General features: G+C 38.7%; 1 protein-coding gene across 2 annotated transcripts in view; it reads right to left on the bottom strand.

Moving 5' to 3' along the window:
- Positions 1-69: 69 nt before the first annotated feature.
- vps53 (VPS53 subunit of GARP complex) overlaps positions 70-16,518 on the bottom strand; it is a 31,576-nt gene continuing 15,127 nt past the window's right edge. Inside the window, exons 10-22 of one of the 2 annotated variants that reach the window (XM_067450632.1) lie at positions 16,326-16,468; positions 13,850-13,991; positions 13,632-13,730; positions 12,105-12,199; positions 9,312-9,554; positions 8,765-8,912; positions 8,600-8,682; positions 8,408-8,486; positions 7,779-7,927; positions 7,607-7,676; positions 7,381-7,518; positions 3,698-3,802; positions 70-1,543 (exon numbers count right to left, since the gene is read on the bottom strand). In XM_067450632.1, coding sequence (XP_067306733.1) covers positions 1,370-1,543; positions 3,698-3,802; positions 7,381-7,518; positions 7,607-7,676; positions 7,779-7,927; positions 8,408-8,486; positions 8,600-8,682; positions 8,765-8,912; positions 9,312-9,554; positions 12,105-12,199; positions 13,632-13,730; positions 13,850-13,991; positions 16,326-16,468 — 1,668 coding nt within the window. In that variant the 3' untranslated portion in view covers positions 70-1,369. The remainder of the gene's footprint in view (positions 1,544-3,697; positions 3,803-7,380; positions 7,519-7,606; positions 7,677-7,778; positions 7,928-8,407; positions 8,487-8,599; positions 8,683-8,764; positions 8,913-9,311; positions 9,555-12,104; positions 12,200-13,631; positions 13,731-13,849; positions 13,992-16,325; positions 16,469-16,518) is intronic. The other variant, XM_067450633.1, reaches the window with a different exon arrangement.

The raw sequence follows: 16,518 nt of genomic DNA, 5'->3' as shown, positions 1-16,518 counted from the left end.
ATCAGTTAAGAAAAAACACAACAAAACACAAACACACTGAGACTGAGACACACAAACAACACAGTCAAAGCCAAGTCAACAGATTTTTATTGACAAGAATTTATATCTGCAGTTGACATTAAAAATACACTGTCGTATTCACAGAAGGCAGGAATGTTTTCATTAGAAGCAATCAACAGTTTAAATCATAGCAGAAATCATTGCAAATAACATTGCAATAAACGCATACATCACAATAGCCCATTAAACACATAAATCATATATTCATTGCACACATTTTAGCTTTGATATGCACTGCTCTGCTGCTGAAGTCTTTTAACAAGTACAAAGCCATGAGCAGAAAAGAAACAATTATGAAGGAGTGCTGATGAAATGACGAAAGGTACAGTAAACTGATTCCAGAGTTGATATAATCATTTATTAAAAGGACTATAAAATAAGTTATGCGAAAAAGGGAAAAAACAAATACTTTCTTTACAAAAGTGAACAGTCGATGACGTAAAGTAAAAGAATGTATCCTCAGTGTGCACACTAATATTTCTGCATTCCGATAATCTCCCATGAACTCCAGTTATTGTTCGCAGAGAAAATATCTCTAGCATGGGAAAACACGAGTGGTAAATATTTCTTCCTTACAGCTCCTGCAGGGTTAAAACATCTACAATGCGAGCGTCTTTCTTTTCAACCCAATCTGGGAAAGTATTTTAAAAGCCAAAACAACTGGTTTGTCATTTCAGTGGAGACAGGAAATCCCAAGCTCTTCTATTGTGGAGCACCTGAGACCTGAAATATCACTCCTCTTCTCCACAGGCACCTTTACCCAGAGCTACAGCCAAGTTCCACACAGCCGTTTACTCTTATAGTGAAGGGACAATTATAAAAATGTTGGCTTTAAATCATTTTGATGTTGGAAATCCCAGGACAGAAGATTTTATGCCAGAATAGCAGCAGGTTTCTTTTCTGGACCACACTGCCCTCTGTTTTGCTTTAAGTGCAAGCATATTTCAGAGAAATGTGCAAAGTAAATGACACTGTGGGTATTAGTGTTGTAAAGTGGATCCCCCCCAAAAGGCGGGGAGGGGGGGTTTCAAAATGACTCATTCATGCCAGTAATGTGTTGAGGTTCAGGAAAGGACTTGAATAATAAGGCTTATAGTAATGCAAGTCATGAAAGCTTCAAAGTTAAACCGTGATCTGTAACCGAACATAAATATATACAAAAGACATAGCAGTACTATTTACAGCCCATTTAAAGCATGATAAAACTCGAGCAAAGACATGTTGTCAGGCCGTGCTAAATATCAAGAATGGTGTGCAGCAGAGAGGGCACTCACATTATTATATTGATGGGCAACAAGTTCCTGCTAATTTACTGAATTCTCTTTTTAATGAGCTTTTCCAGTTTGCGGATACGGGACGATTCTTGTTCAGGGGTGGGAGCACTGAAGGACAATGATGGGCCACCGTCTGGTCCTGATGGCGGAGTAGGCAACCTCTGTCTGAAAAGCTCCAGCATGGTGCTCTGCTCACTCCGTTTCAGACCCTATAGATTTAGAGGTAAAAGAGACCAATACATTTCAAATCAATTTCAAAGATCTTTTTAAATAATTTGTGATTACTTTTTTTTTTCCTTTTACAATTTGACATGTTTTTATGAATCCATTAGAGAGGTAGATCAGTTCAACTAATTCTTTCAAAATATTGATTCGCTCAGATATTAGAAAACAATTAAAGGGTTAGTTCACCCAAAAATGAAATTGATGTCATTAATGACTCACCCTAATGTTGTTCCACACCCGTAAGACCTCTGTTTTCAAACCTCAAATAAAGATTCAAACAGCGTATTGATTCATGATTCGGATCACGTGTCAAACTGCTGAAATCACATGGCCGTGGCGATCCGAATCATAAATCAATAAGCTAATTCATGACCGTTTGAATCTTTTTTTGAGGTTTGAAAACAAACGCAGAAGAGAAGACAATGCTGAATAAAGTCGTAGTTTTTGCTATTTTTTAGACCAAAATGTATTTTCGATGCTTCAAGAGATTCTAATTAACTAACTGATGTCACATATGGACTACTTTGATTATTTTTTTATTCAATTTCTGGACATGGACAGTATAGTGTGCATACACTTAGATACACTGTCTGACTAAATATAAAATATCTTAAACTGTGTTCTGAAGATGAATGGAGGTCATACGGGTGTGGACCGCCATTAGGGTGAGTCATTAACGACATAAATTTCATTTTTGGGTGAACTAACCCTTTAAAGCAGAAGAAAAAAAATCCAACCGGACTTGGGCAGAAATCATATTCATGGATGAGCTAACTGTATTAAAGATTTATTATTGTTACTGTAGTATGAAGCAGGGTGGGAACGAAAGCTGTAGGAGCAGAACGAGAGCATTTGCTAATGAGAGAAGCAGCTCAAAAGCAGTGGAGCTTTTATGCCGCTTCTTCCAGTCATGTGTATGTGGGGTAACGCAGTGCCGTTTTATCATATTGGATACATTTGAGTGTTGAAAGTGTGTTATAATTCTACTCTGTGGGTTTGCTCTGCAGGTACTATGAGACACTTGTTGCAGACTGCAGTGAGCTAGATCAATATTAGGCATGGTAAAACATGGTACTCGCGAGATTTAAACAACAAGACTGTGAATAAGACTTGAGCTGTATAACAATGACATGTCTCTAAACAGTTGCTCACCTGTCTAATAAAACATCATATATTAAAGCGTCTTTAGTGTTTCCATGGTTTCTACAAAATACATTTTTTTTGGAAATCAAGGGTAACATGGGTATGTTGATAGGTGACACATAGACAGTCCGTGTCCTGGTTAAAATCCCTTATTGGTCTGCATTTAAACATTCTTGGAAATATTTGGGACTTTATAAAATAAAGTCAACAAAATATTTAACATTATTCTAGTCTAAAATTTTAATCTTATTTATCTCAATATTTTAATCCAAAAATCTTACATATTATGCCTGTAAAGGTTTAATATTTTTCTCTAATTAATTACATGAGAAATTACCCCAAAGGATCATTTGTTGTTAAATGAAAAAAAAAAAGCATCAAATAGACATTGTTACAAACATTGCTTGTGAAATAAATATTCTGATTCAATATAGAATTAAAAACTTTTAGGCTACAAAAGACATGATTTTAGAAACCATGTTTGAATTGGTATTTAGACATATTAACAGATAATTTATTGCAGCTCAGAGGTGATTTACAGATTTACACAGCAATAACAGTTGAAAAATAATGCCATGAGATGAATTTGTATTAATACATCTGCACTTGTTACTCCAGTGATTTTGCTTAACTATATCATATTATATAAAGGAAAAACTCATACATGGAATTTTTTTGTCCCAATATCTAGATTTTTTGGGGCAAAACTGCATTCTATAGGCTACATCACACAGTGATTAGTTGCCCTGCTTCATGTTCATGGTCACCAATCAACTGTACGAAATGTAAGATGACCTACGTAGGTCGATTGTGGAACAGATGCAATAAATGCAATAACCATTTTAACCCATTATTTTCTCCATAACATATTTAATTAACATGTTAAATCGACAGTTCTTATATATAAACCTACATACATTTATGCGGGACTCCTGTTCTACTAGTGGTCAGATCTCATGAAATATTATTCCCTGAAGCAAATAAAACCGACTCACCTTCATATCTAATATCTTCTGGAAAGTCTCAGGGTTGCTGTCAGCAAGGAGCTTGATGTAGTTGTCCACAAAAACCACAGACGGCTCATGAGGGGCCATGACTACCTGAGAGGTGAAGAGAAACAAGTCAGCTAAACTACAACTGGGTTCTCCAAACATAAAACCTGCTCTGGAAGCAGAAGACAACATCATACAGCGAGCTGATAGATAAAGCGTTAAACAAAGGCAAAAACGTAAGTGTCTATTTAAGCTCATTTTAACAGCATAATCACGCTATGCTTGAACATAGCTGAATTAGCCTCACCGGTAATTTTTTGTGGGGCACAATGAAAGTCTCAATTGAGCAGTAAAAATAGGTTAAATGGGGTACAGGCTTGCATTGTGAATCCTTTTTCTTTCCCTCCAAGGTTAGGAGGAAAAAATTGTTTAACTGGATATCTTGTGACTATTTAGATTTGTAACACGGCAGAAAAACACATGGCTGACAGATACGAATTGGGGAGTGGGAGGTATCTTAATCAGTATCCTGTGCAACGTTTCTCTTTATACAATACCCATTATTCTTACTTTTCTTTATACTCTCAGTACCTGAAGGGATACACCAGGATATGCGGATATGGGTCAAAACAAAGCGGGACACGGAACACTTCAGATCATCTTGAATTCAGAACGTTCCTTCCTTACCACAAAGTGATTTACTTAGCGACCATCCTGGAGACAGGCCAAGGATAAGCCTCAAGTAGTCTTGTTGTAGTTACTTTGTAAATGAGAAAAAAAAAGAATTGAGAGAGCGCGAAAGAGAAAATGAGAGGAGGGGGGTAAATTCAGCCTTTCCGTTCATTTCCAAAAAAGAGCCACAATTGGGGGGGGATGTGTGAGACAAGGAAAGGAAAAAAAGAAAGAAGAAAAACGAGAAGACTGTGGAAAACAGCCACGTCTCACAGGCAGCAGCAGCATGCTTGGCCTGCGCTACCTCCTTCAGCTTCACATCTCTCTGAGGTTTGGGCCCTAGGATGGGCAGGAACTCGTTCCCAGCCAAGGAAAGAGAGAAAAAGTGAAGACATCTTTAACAGATTACTCTCCACGTTTACCCTGTAATGAGCATCATGTGGACAGCCAAGCCACCACCAGCAATGAAGGTCCTATTTCACCCACGAACCGCTTAACCGGTGTCACACTTCACTGATGTAATTCATCAACGATTAAGAAAGAACAATGACAAAGCAAGAGTGAGGTGGCAAACGATTGTGCTATTGTTTCACTAAGCACAATGCAAAAAAGACCAGCTTCTGATTCGGCTGGCCTTGATGTTAAGAAGCATATTAAAGTATGAATGACTCTTCCAAGAACTGCAGAGCAAAATGCTGATGAAGATGGAAGTAACTACCTGAGAGGAACCTGGGGCCCAACAAAGCCAATCATTAAACACCAACCAACGCAAGTCAAGATCAAGGCCAGGGGCCTATTGCACAAAACTAGGATAAGGGATTAAGCCAGGATATCTTGGTGATCTTGTCATCTGTATGCAAAATTTAGTACACTACTGTCGTGTAAATGTACCCTGAAGGCACACTCACACCAAGAACGATAACAATAATGAAAAATAACTGTATATTAGTGGATAAATTGATCCAGGATAACCAAGATATCCTGGCTTAATCCCTTATCCTAGTTTCATGCAATAGGCACCAGGTTTCATACACAGACCTTCAAATGCCAATGAATGAAGAGCAATGGTCATGTGTTCATCAATACTTAACATCAGCCAGATTAGAGTACACACTGGATGTTGTGGTAAGATCAATGATGACTTGTTAAGAGATGTCATTTCAAACCAATAATGTTCGAAACAACTGATTAGATTTTTTTTTAAAGGAAACCTAGCAGATTTGGGTTCCTCCATTGAAAGTTAATTCAACAAAAAATGTCAATTCATATAGTTCATAAAACTTTTGTAAAAAAAAAAAAAAAAAAAGTCTTCTCCGTGAGAGCAAACTACATTGGTTCTTGTGCATCAAGCAAGTACGTTTGCGCTTCCGTTCATCATATTTGACAAGCTCTCCTTGTATGTGTTGATCAATATTTATATTTGAATTAAAAGTTAAATCTGACAACCAATGAGGTTTGTTCTTGTGTGTCATGTAAGTATGGGTCAGCCTTATTTATTTATTTGAAAATATATATTTTTTTGTGAAGATGAACAAAATTCTTAAGGTTTGGAACAACATAAGGTTGATTAAATGATGAATTAAAATGTTGGGGTAAAATATCCCCTTTTATGTAGCCCATGTTTTCTTATGGCATTTTTCCTCTTTTGTAAATGCTCTTTGCATGATCTTGCACAATTAGAGCTGAACCCAGTATGAACATTCGGTGGATTAAGGCTGAATTCCAGGCAGTTAAAAGACCAGGAGCAGGAAAGCCCCGGAGAGCCTAATAAAAGCCTGTGGAGCATGTGTGGGGCTGAAGATAAGGGTCAGGGAGAAGAAGGTGGGTCTGGAGATCAGGGGGAGGAAGATTCACTGAGGCACACGCCATCTTCTCTTCCAATTGTATTTCGTAGTACAACATAGAGCTCATACGTCCAGAACATGTCTACACATACAGTAATATTAAAGGGGACATATCATGGAAAACATGATTTTATGTGCGCTTCTTTCTTATACATTGTTTGTAATGTATGTAATGTACTGATACAATGTAATGTATCTAATGTTTGCAACTAAATTTGTCAACCCTCTCGAACATTTATGTAAACAATGCATGAATGGGTCAGAAATCATCATGCCTTCCAACCTTTAAAATTGACTAAATTCATCCCTCCACTTTTTGGGAGATTTTTCATGAGGCCTTTAAATCAAGAGATTTAAGGCCTGTTCACATTAAGACGAATGTTTAGAGTGAAAATTTAAATGATCATTTGAATGAACGGCGACAGATTTTTACGACAGGGTGTTATGATATCTTTTCCACTGCATTGTAAATAAAATTGGGTTGTTCATGTGCCCTGAGATGCCGCGGTTACATAAAACTACGACTTGTTTGCGCTTAGAACAGACTATTTTGCTAATCAACAGTGAAAAGCATAATAGCGGAGTCATAAAGTAACATTTTCATTTAACCCGTGTAATTTTTTTAAGCATTGGTCTGTAAAAGCAACTCGATTGCGAAAATCAGATACAATTTTAAAACCAAACATTTTGGAGTGAACAGGCCTTTACTGCAGTCATTAAAGCAAAATGGAGACAACCAACGAGTACATTATGATCACGTACAATTCCTTTTCAAAACAGTCTCTCTCTTAATTCAAATAACTTTTTAACAATTTGTAATGGGGAAAAAAGTTTGAACCCCATAGTATGTTACAAGTCTATATGTAAATATAAGTCGCAATCTATGAGTGAGGAATATTAAACTGTGGACTGTGAAGACTGCAGGCAGGAAAGCCAAGTCGCGTGAGCACTTCCTGTCTCTCAGAGAGAGCTCATTAAACCAGACGTGCACAGTTTGGTAAATAACTCCAACCGAGCACTGCACCACACAGAGCTTTATGAGCAGCTGATCATTAAAGACTTTCCTGTATTGAGCTTCTCATCAGGGAGGCCAGTTTAAAAAAAGAACTGGGTGAAAGCTGAGCGATTTCTCAGATGTTTAAGGTTTGTGAATGCACATAAGGTTCCCACCTTGAGGATCATCTCTGCTCGAGTCATTCCTTTAACCACTATTTTGGTGTAGCTGGCGGGGGCTTTACGGACCACCTGAGAGCCAATGGAAGGGAGGTCTAGAAGAACGGTTTTGAGAGAATGCGTGTCCAGAAGTAGCTATTCAGGAGAAGAAATAAAAAGAACATGTTTGAACTTAGTCAGGTCCATGAAACCTAAACATCCCAGTGTCGGAATCTCCACCGACCTGCTCTGCTCCAACCATGCTGATTGGCTTACACCTGAACAGGTGGTTGATGAATTTTGGAATGAAGGAGCTGAAACGAATGGATAAAATGTACAGTTAGCAGAGGTTGAACAGACCCTGTGTTATGAAAGAGGTTTTGTTGCACTGATTAGTGAGTGGCTGTGGTACTGACTTGGTGAACTTAATGCAGAACTGAGTGAAGTATTTCCGGGTGGAGGCCAGGTTGTCTCTAATGATGGGCACATTCTGTTTGATGTGCATGATTACAGAGGTCACATACGGGCTTTGGTCTCCCACATGTTCCACACTCTGCCACGGCATCTGTACAAACACAGACAAAATCAACTTCAAGGCCAGAGTAAATATCCTAGACACACTTTCAAACAATAACAAACTAAAAAATGGAAAGAAAGTAAATATTTAAATAAAATACATTTTAGAGGACAAACCTAAACATTTTTACTAACAGCAACTAACTGAAATAAAATAAGTTGAAGTATCAAAATTACTGAAATAATAATTAAATAAAGTTGAGTGGAAATATATAAACAAACAAATACAAGTGACAAAAGCACAAACCAAAATTACTAAAATTAACGCTAAAATTGAAATGAAAATTAATACTAAAACACTGCTCTCAAACAAATAAAGCAGTGATAGTCAATAACTGATAAATGGCTGATAATAAATGTATATATTTTGTCTAAATAAAAAAGTATTACAATTAATTACCCAATATTGCCTGCTATGATCAATTTAAAAAAAGCAAAACTAGCACAAAAAAAAAAGACAAAGCAAAACCTTGCTCATAGCTGTGAGGGCTGGATCACATGCAGCGTCCAGGTCCTGAACCAAGAGCTGGATACTGTTTGAGATAACCCTGCCAAACAGAGAGATTCATGGAAACATTACTTAACAAGTACCAATTAATTTTCTTGAGCAAATATGTTTTTACTTAGTGTTTAGGGTCAAGTCAGTGTGACTTGTGTTTACGTGCTAAAGGTGTCCATCTCCCCAGTTAAGTTGATTCTCTCAATAAGGGACTTGTCCACCTTTTCCTTAAGCTTCTCCTCCAGCTGTGGACATGATATAAGACACTTATCAAGAAAAACACCTATCTATTTATGATAGTTAACTGATGCATGCGTGTTTGGTCACCTGCTGTGTGGTAGCCAGGCAGTATTCGGCTGTGCTTAGGATGCTGCAAATGAGACACAGCTCTTCCATTGTGAACTTGGACACTTCTGAGCCTTCTTTCTCCTTCAGCAGGCTGCTGATGGTCAGACCACCACTATTGGTGCTGGTCCTGCATGCAAACAAGCAAAAACATGGTTACTAAAGAACCCTAACTCAACCCTCCAGCCCTACCCGCTAAAAGAAACACAAGAAAGACTGCATGGAAACCACAAGACAGCTTCTCTAAAACAAAGATCCCTTTTGAAACTCCCAAAGACAATACGGGGTAAACCACACAAGGCGACGGGTGGGGATTTTTCTTCTTTTGAAGAGCAGCAACGAGAAACCCCACAAATGGGACCACACAGAGACGACCACTCGCTCTCCTCAAGCATCACCACTGCATTAACACCCAGAATAAAAGCCCCAGCAACTGGGAGGATCAAAATTCTGCCATAACAAGGGTGAAATACAAAAAAAAAATACAAAAAAATAAAAAAGAAGTGTGAGGAAAGGTGGTTTAACTCACTTGGGTAAGTTTCCAGAGAGGATCTTCCAGGCATATTCGCGCAGATACTTCTGGAAGATGGTGGACAGAGCAATCATGGGCTCTCCGGTGCTCAGTTGCGAGCATTGCACCATACACTTCTTGTAGTACACAAAGAGATCTGCACAGCTGGGAAGTACAGCGCCTCCCTCATCTGTACCTGATTTAGGGGGACCCTGTGCCCGGAAATCAGCAACAAAACGGTCGATCAGCTCTCCAAGATTTCTAAAGCAGAAAACAAAAACATTAAATGGCAGTAGGCCCAGAAGAAATCAGCAGAATACTAATTCAAATCTTGCATATTTTGTATTTTTAAATTCATTTATACTGTGGTTATGCATTTATTTATTATATTTTTAAATATACCTCAATAGGTGACGTTCTAGATGTTTTTGAATGTTTTCAGTACTGCTTACTTTCAATATCAAAACTAAAAATTTGCAAGGTGGATCTTTTTTGGGAGAGCTATCTGATGGACACTACTATTTTGTTGGAAAAACTCAATTAAATATTTAAAAAGGTATTTGAAAAACAAATACAGGTCCTTCTAAACAAAATTGCATATTGTGATAAAGTTCATTATTTTCCATAATGTAATGATAAAAATTAAACTTTCATATTTTTTAGATTCATTGCACACCAACTGAAATATTTCAGGTCTTTTATTGTTTTAATACTGATGATTTTGGCATACAGCTCATGAACATACATCACAAAAAAATTGCATATTTCATCCGACCAATAAAAGCAAAGTGTTTTTAATACAAAAAAAGTCAACCTTCAAATAATTATGATCAGTTATGCACTCAATACTTGGTCGGGAATCCTTTTGCAGAAATGACTGCTTCAATGCGGCATGGCATGGAGGCGATCAGCCTGTGGCACTGCTGGAGGACCAGGATGCGTCGATAGCGGCCTTAAGCTCATCCAGAGTGTTGAGTCTTGAGTCTCTAAACTTTCTCTTCACAATATCCCACAGATTCTCTATGGGGTTCAGGTCAGGAGAGTTGGCAGACCAATTACCAGTGGTTTTGGCACTGTGAGCAGGTGCCAGGTCGTGATGAAAAACGAAATCTTCATCTCCATAAAGCTTTTCAGCAGATGGAAGCATGAAGTGCTCCAAAATCTCCTGATAGCTAGCTGCACTGACCCTGCCCTTGATAAAACACAGTGGACCAACACCAGCAGCTGACATGGCACCCCAGACCATCACTGACTGTGGGTACTTGACACTGGACTTCAGGCATTTTGGCTTTTCCAAGACTTCAGTCTTCAGTCTTCCTCTAGACTCTGGGACCTTGATTTCCGAATGACATGCAAAATTTGCTTTCATCTGAAAAAAGTACTTTGGACCACTGAGCAACAGTCCAGTGCTGCTTCTCTGTAGCCCAAAAGTGGCTTGACCTGGGGAATGCGGCACCTGTAGCCCATTTCCTGCACACGCCTGTGCACGGTGGCTCTGGATGTTTCTACTCCAGACTTAGTCCACTGCTTCCACAGGTCCCCCAAGGTCTGAAATCGGTCCTTCTCCACAATCTTCCTCAGGGTTCGGTCACCTCTTCTCGTTGTGCAGCGTTTTTTGCCACACTTTTTCCATCCCACAGACTTCCCGCTGAGGGGCCTTGATACAGCACTCTGGGAACAGCCTATTCGTTCAGAAATTTATTTCTGTGTCTTACCCTCTCGCTTGAGGGTGTCAATGATGGCCTTCTGGACAGGGTCAGGTCGGCAGTCTTACCCATGATTGCGGTTTTGAGTAATGAACCAGGCTGGGAGTTTTTAAAAGCCTCAGGAATCTTTTGCAGGTGTTTAGAGTTAATTAGTTGATTCAGATGATTAGGTTAATAGCTCGTTTAGAGAACCTTTCATGATATGCTAATTTTTTGAGATAGGAATTTTGGGTTTTCATGAGCTGTATGCCAAAATCATCAGTATTAAAACAATAAAAGACCTGAAATATTTCAGTTGGAGTGCAATGAATCTAAAATATATGAAAGTTTAATTTTTATCATTACATTATAGAAAATAATGAACTTTATCACAATATGCTAATTTTTTGAGAAGGACCTGTATTTGCTTTTTTGGGACAAAGTATCTGATGGAGGCTCTGTGTTGGAAAAAGCTAACAAAAGAAAAGATAAAATACAGGGGGAAAAAAGTTGTTTCGGAAATTAGCAAAAACATTTAATATAGTAAAAAAAAAAAAAGACAGCACTGCATATCTGACTATGACAGAAATCATGTGTTAAACTTGCTTTGAACAGCAATGTATTGTAAGGTCAGTAAATAGGCCACCTCTCTCAGCACGGCGTAATCAGATAGATGCTGACCCCAAGAAAAGAATGTGGACGATCTCATGCCAGACAGGTCAGTGTGAACTGGTATAATGCAAGCCATTGTTAACAGAAAGGTCATTCTGCTTTAGGCAGTGCCAGCAGAGTGTTAAATGGGCCAGAGAAGGGCCTGCACAAGAAGCCCTTTTCTTGAGAGTTCCGTGGATGAGAGAGGAAAAGTAGGAAAAAGAGAGGTAAAGAATGAGAACAGACGACTAAAGAAAGAAATCAGTTGCTGTTTTCAGGTTGTCTGCATCATCTGTGGTTACAAGCTAATGGGAACCATTTTTGCCTGTGTTGACTGTTGAGGAGGAGAGTCAGACAAGAAAACTACTAAAAAGGGGTGTACAAGAAAGAAATGTTCACAAACCAAATGAATGGACTACTTCATGTTTGACTTTTCTGACATTATTGTGCAATAGTTCCAGCACATTTTACTCACTTATCCTGTGACTCGATGTAAACGTAGAGATGCGGCTCAAAGCACTTGGACACAATGCCGTGGAAGGGGTTGTCTGGAGCCTTGGGCTTCTTTGGCTGTGAATAGCAAAACATTCCTCAATCAGAAATGTCTTAAAGGTGCACTAGTGTAGTATGTAGTATTTTTGCAGTAAAATATCCAAAAACACCAGGCCAGTGTTATATATTTTGTTCAGTTGAGTTCTTACAATATACTAAATGTTTCCAACTATTTGTAAATTGTGCGAAAAATTGCCATTTCAACCAAGGAGCCGGGACGTCTGAGGGAGTCGCCTGTCAATTGCGTCATATCTGCGTTACCCTCGATTTCCGAAACACTTTACTCTAAGCAGTGCAACAAGTGTCACAGCAGCCGCTGAGCAAATGCACAGAGTACCGTCATAGCATCATTTTAAATACATTTAAATGCATCTAATATAATAAACAGAGCTGCGTTACCTCATACTCATGACCGGAAAAACTGAAATAGCGCTAGCGACTGACCCGTCATAATCAAAGTCCCGCTGCTTACGAGCCGCGTGTTTCCCAATAATCGCTCGGTCCTGCTCTGATTCATACTACAGTAATGTTAACAATCACATTCATGAACATGATTTCTGCCCAAGTCCTATCTCGATTATTTTCCACCGGCTGTGTGGTGAAAACCACATGTCCCCAGATTCTGAGCTCAAACTTGGTGTCATCAAACTACACCTTTGTTTTGAATAGGCGACTTCTAGCGTACGGAAAAGTTACATAGTGTAGCTTTAAGAGGCTCCTTTACGTGTGCCAGTGTTATTTTATTATCACAGATATGCTATTATAGTTTGTTAATATTTTGAATGTTTTCACTTTAATCTATTTTTTTTATTATATTTATATATTTATATTTATTAGTTTTAGTTTATTTAGTTTGGTTTCAAGTTAAACTTGAAATCCTGCCTTGGCAACTAGCTGAAATAAAATGTAACTTATATTTCAGTTTATGGGTTTAGTTAACGACAATAACCCAGGCATGTGCTACAGTTTGGCTGAAAGGTGGAAGGAAACACTGTTGCAAAGACACCACAGTGATAACGGTGAACTTTTGAGGAACCCAAATCATAAGAAATGTTCTTACAACACCTAAAACGGAGAACCTCATTGCCAATTTGAAGATAAAAGGGAATAATTGTGCAATAAATATAGGGTCTGAGCCAAAGTCAAGCTGTTATATTAAAGTACATGTTAAGAAGTTTGATAAATACAGAGCAAATAAAGACTTCTAAACACACAGCGCCTTGAATATTGTTTTCATAACACGTCAATTACAGAGAATATCTCCCCCATCCAGCCTAGAGTTCAGATGCAAGTCAAATCAAACTACATTAGAAAGAAATGTAAATTGCATGTTGGAATGGTACCAAATGCGGTATCAGTTTCTATCAGAAGATGGGTGGAATAGATTGGATATGGTGCAAATAGGGTAACTGCAGCATAATAGAGAGCAAATAAAGATAAGCATCCTCACTCTATCCAAATCGTCATCCTTTTCTGATACGTTGTCCTCTCCTGACTCATCTTCAAGAAAAGGGTTTGTTGGTTCTAGAGGAGTCTCAGTTTTTTTCTGCTGAGAGAGCAAAGGAGAAGAAACATCACCAGCAGGTTCACGCCTCAGTAAAACCCTTTTTATGCCTTCCCGCAAACAGGCATGGCACAAAACAAAGTGCAACTGTGGGATGGCCTCACCCCGGGCCCGTTATTCAAGGTGCAGCCTGAGAAGCGCTTAGCCAGCAGTCCCTCAAAATTGGTGGTCCTCTGAATAGCGAAGAGCAAAAGCTTGACCTCAATCTCCCTGGCACGGGTTCGCATCAGCTTGGCTAGCTCGGTTCTGATGAGCAAATGAAACACAGACATAGACACAGGGTTGTGAGCAAAATGTGCCAAGAAGGACTAAGGCTTCAGGTCAGTGCTTTTATAGGGCAGCGTGTGCAGATGCCTGGTTTGGCTGTTAAAAGAAACCACAGTGGATCAGTGTTGTATTCAAAAGAAAAGATCCAGTTACTGTCAGCATGAAAAAAGAACCTTTTTAGAGAGCCTATATACGGAGATGATGGTGGTGTGGTGTATCCATTCTTACATAAAGTTGTGTCAAAAAATGAGAAATGGGACCTCAAACGTTCTTTCCAGACATTGAGGGTTTTGTAATGACTCTTTTGAGAGGAATTCGACTACAGACAACATACACACACACATAGCCTACTTAAGTCTAATTTGTCAATACCACTACTGAAATCCCAGACATGTAACCATTTCCCTTCCATCTAATCATTCATGTCATACAGCGCACAATTATATGTTTTTTTTTCTAAATCATGCCATAGTGGTGTGCTGTCTAATGTCTAGTCTTCTAAGCAAACCACTAAATGCACATGTAATTCCCCAGGTATATTTTCTCTATGGGGTAATGGAGATAATGAGGATTTATGCTGTGCTGATATCATGTCAGAATTACTGTAATTATAATTCTACTCAGACTCAAAATTATTAGTTTCTATGGCAACACTCATTACGCCCAAATGTACCCATGCCTGGCTTTGTTAATGAAGACAGCAAAATACAATCACTATAAATGCTAAAATTCTATACACTGGGTAAACTGATCAGCCTGATCTGGAAACCTGTACATTTATTTAGCCTGCTTCTGCCACACTTTTGCAGGAACCAATCACTAACTGATGGCTTATTCATCTGGTGCGCCATTGGTGGATTTAACAAAAAGACAGATGGAAAAGGATGGATTGATGCCTGTTGATCATGCCTCTTGTGGTTGAAGGACTATCCAATTGCGTACAAAGTCATTTGAATTATGCTCATTGATCACGCCTCTTGTGCAGTAGAGAAAACAGAGCAGACTCCCCAAACCAATGTTCAATCTTAAAGGTAAACTCCGGTGAAACATGAACCTAGGGGTAATTAACACATGGTTACCGAGTAGATCATTCACTGGGATGCTTTTTCATGAAAATCGACTGTAAAGAGTTTTTTTCTCTAAAAACAGTTTAGCTTATAACGCTTGTCTATGGGGCACAAAGTAAGTGAAATTAAATCGCTAGTTAATACCACTAACAAGGCTCAAAATAGCCTCACACTAGCACGGTAGTATAACGCAGGTCCCTACATGCAAACCAAAGCATTGAGAACTTTATAAAGTATCTTCTTATTAAACTGTTTATACACTTACAAAGACAGACCATTACCCCTTTACGGACAGGCGCCATCTTGGAAAACAGTCTCAACGTTTTGAGTTTTTTTTATTATACAGTCACATGACATGAGGCATATCCACTTGATTTTTGGATGTGCATTTAGGAATTTAAGTGAATGTCTTGTAGAAAAAGAAAATCATCCATGTCAAGGAGATTTTTTATATGGTATTATTGAAATTGCATTTAAAGGTGCACTATGCAACTTTCCATCCACTGGAGGGCGCCTATTCTAAACAAAGGCATAGTTTGATGACGCCAAGTTTGGGACATGTGGTCTTCACTTCACAGCCGGTGGAAAATAGGACTCGGGCAGAAATCATGTTCATGGATGCGGTTATTAACATTACTATAGTGTAAAGCAGAGCAGGACTGAGTGTTGTGGAGCTGAGCACGGCCACTGGAGCGATTGTTATACAAACACCCGCCTTGCGAACACCGGGACATTTATTATGACGGGACACAGTCACCGGGCATGCTGACACTATTTCGGCTTTTCATGAGTATAAGGTAAAGCAGCTCTGTTAATCATATTAGATACATTTAAGTGTGTTTAAAATGATGTTACTCTGTGCGTTCGCTCGGCGCTGCTGTGACATGTTCACACTGTTAAGAGTAAAGCGCTTCTGCCCAATAAAACTGAGGGTAACGCAGATATGAGCAATTGACAGGCGTCCCAGGTCCTTGGTTAAAATAGCAATTTTCTCACAATTTACAAATACTTGGAAACATTTGGGATATTGTAAGTTCTCAACTGAACAAAATATATAATACTGGCCTAGTGGTTTTTGGATATTTTACTGCAAAAATACTACATGGTGCACCTTTAAATCCAACATTCTGTATACTAAAATTTGCATAAAAATTGGAATGGGAATTTGAATAATGACTGGGGAAACTTCATTCCAAAATGAATGAACTTGTGATGAACCAACATTATGTGAATGTTCAGTAGGTACCTGGTGATATGACAGAACTCTACAGCAATGCGCTCGGTCATGCACCACTCTTCTGGAAACATTCGTCCATACTTCTCTTCATAGTCCACGAGCTGACGCTTGATCCATGCATAGCGCCGGTCTATTTTGTCGAGCCATGCCACCTGTACTCAGAACAAACAGCAGAACGCACCATAAGAGAGATGGTATAGCA

This window comes from Pseudorasbora parva, chromosome 8, assembly GCF_024679245.1.
Source record: "Pseudorasbora parva isolate DD20220531a chromosome 8, ASM2467924v1, whole genome shotgun sequence".
Lineage (NCBI taxonomy): Eukaryota > Metazoa > Chordata > Actinopteri > Cypriniformes > Gobionidae > Pseudorasbora > Pseudorasbora parva.
The sequence above is the reverse complement of the archived record's forward strand: the minus strand, read 5'-3'. Positions and strand labels throughout refer to the sequence as shown.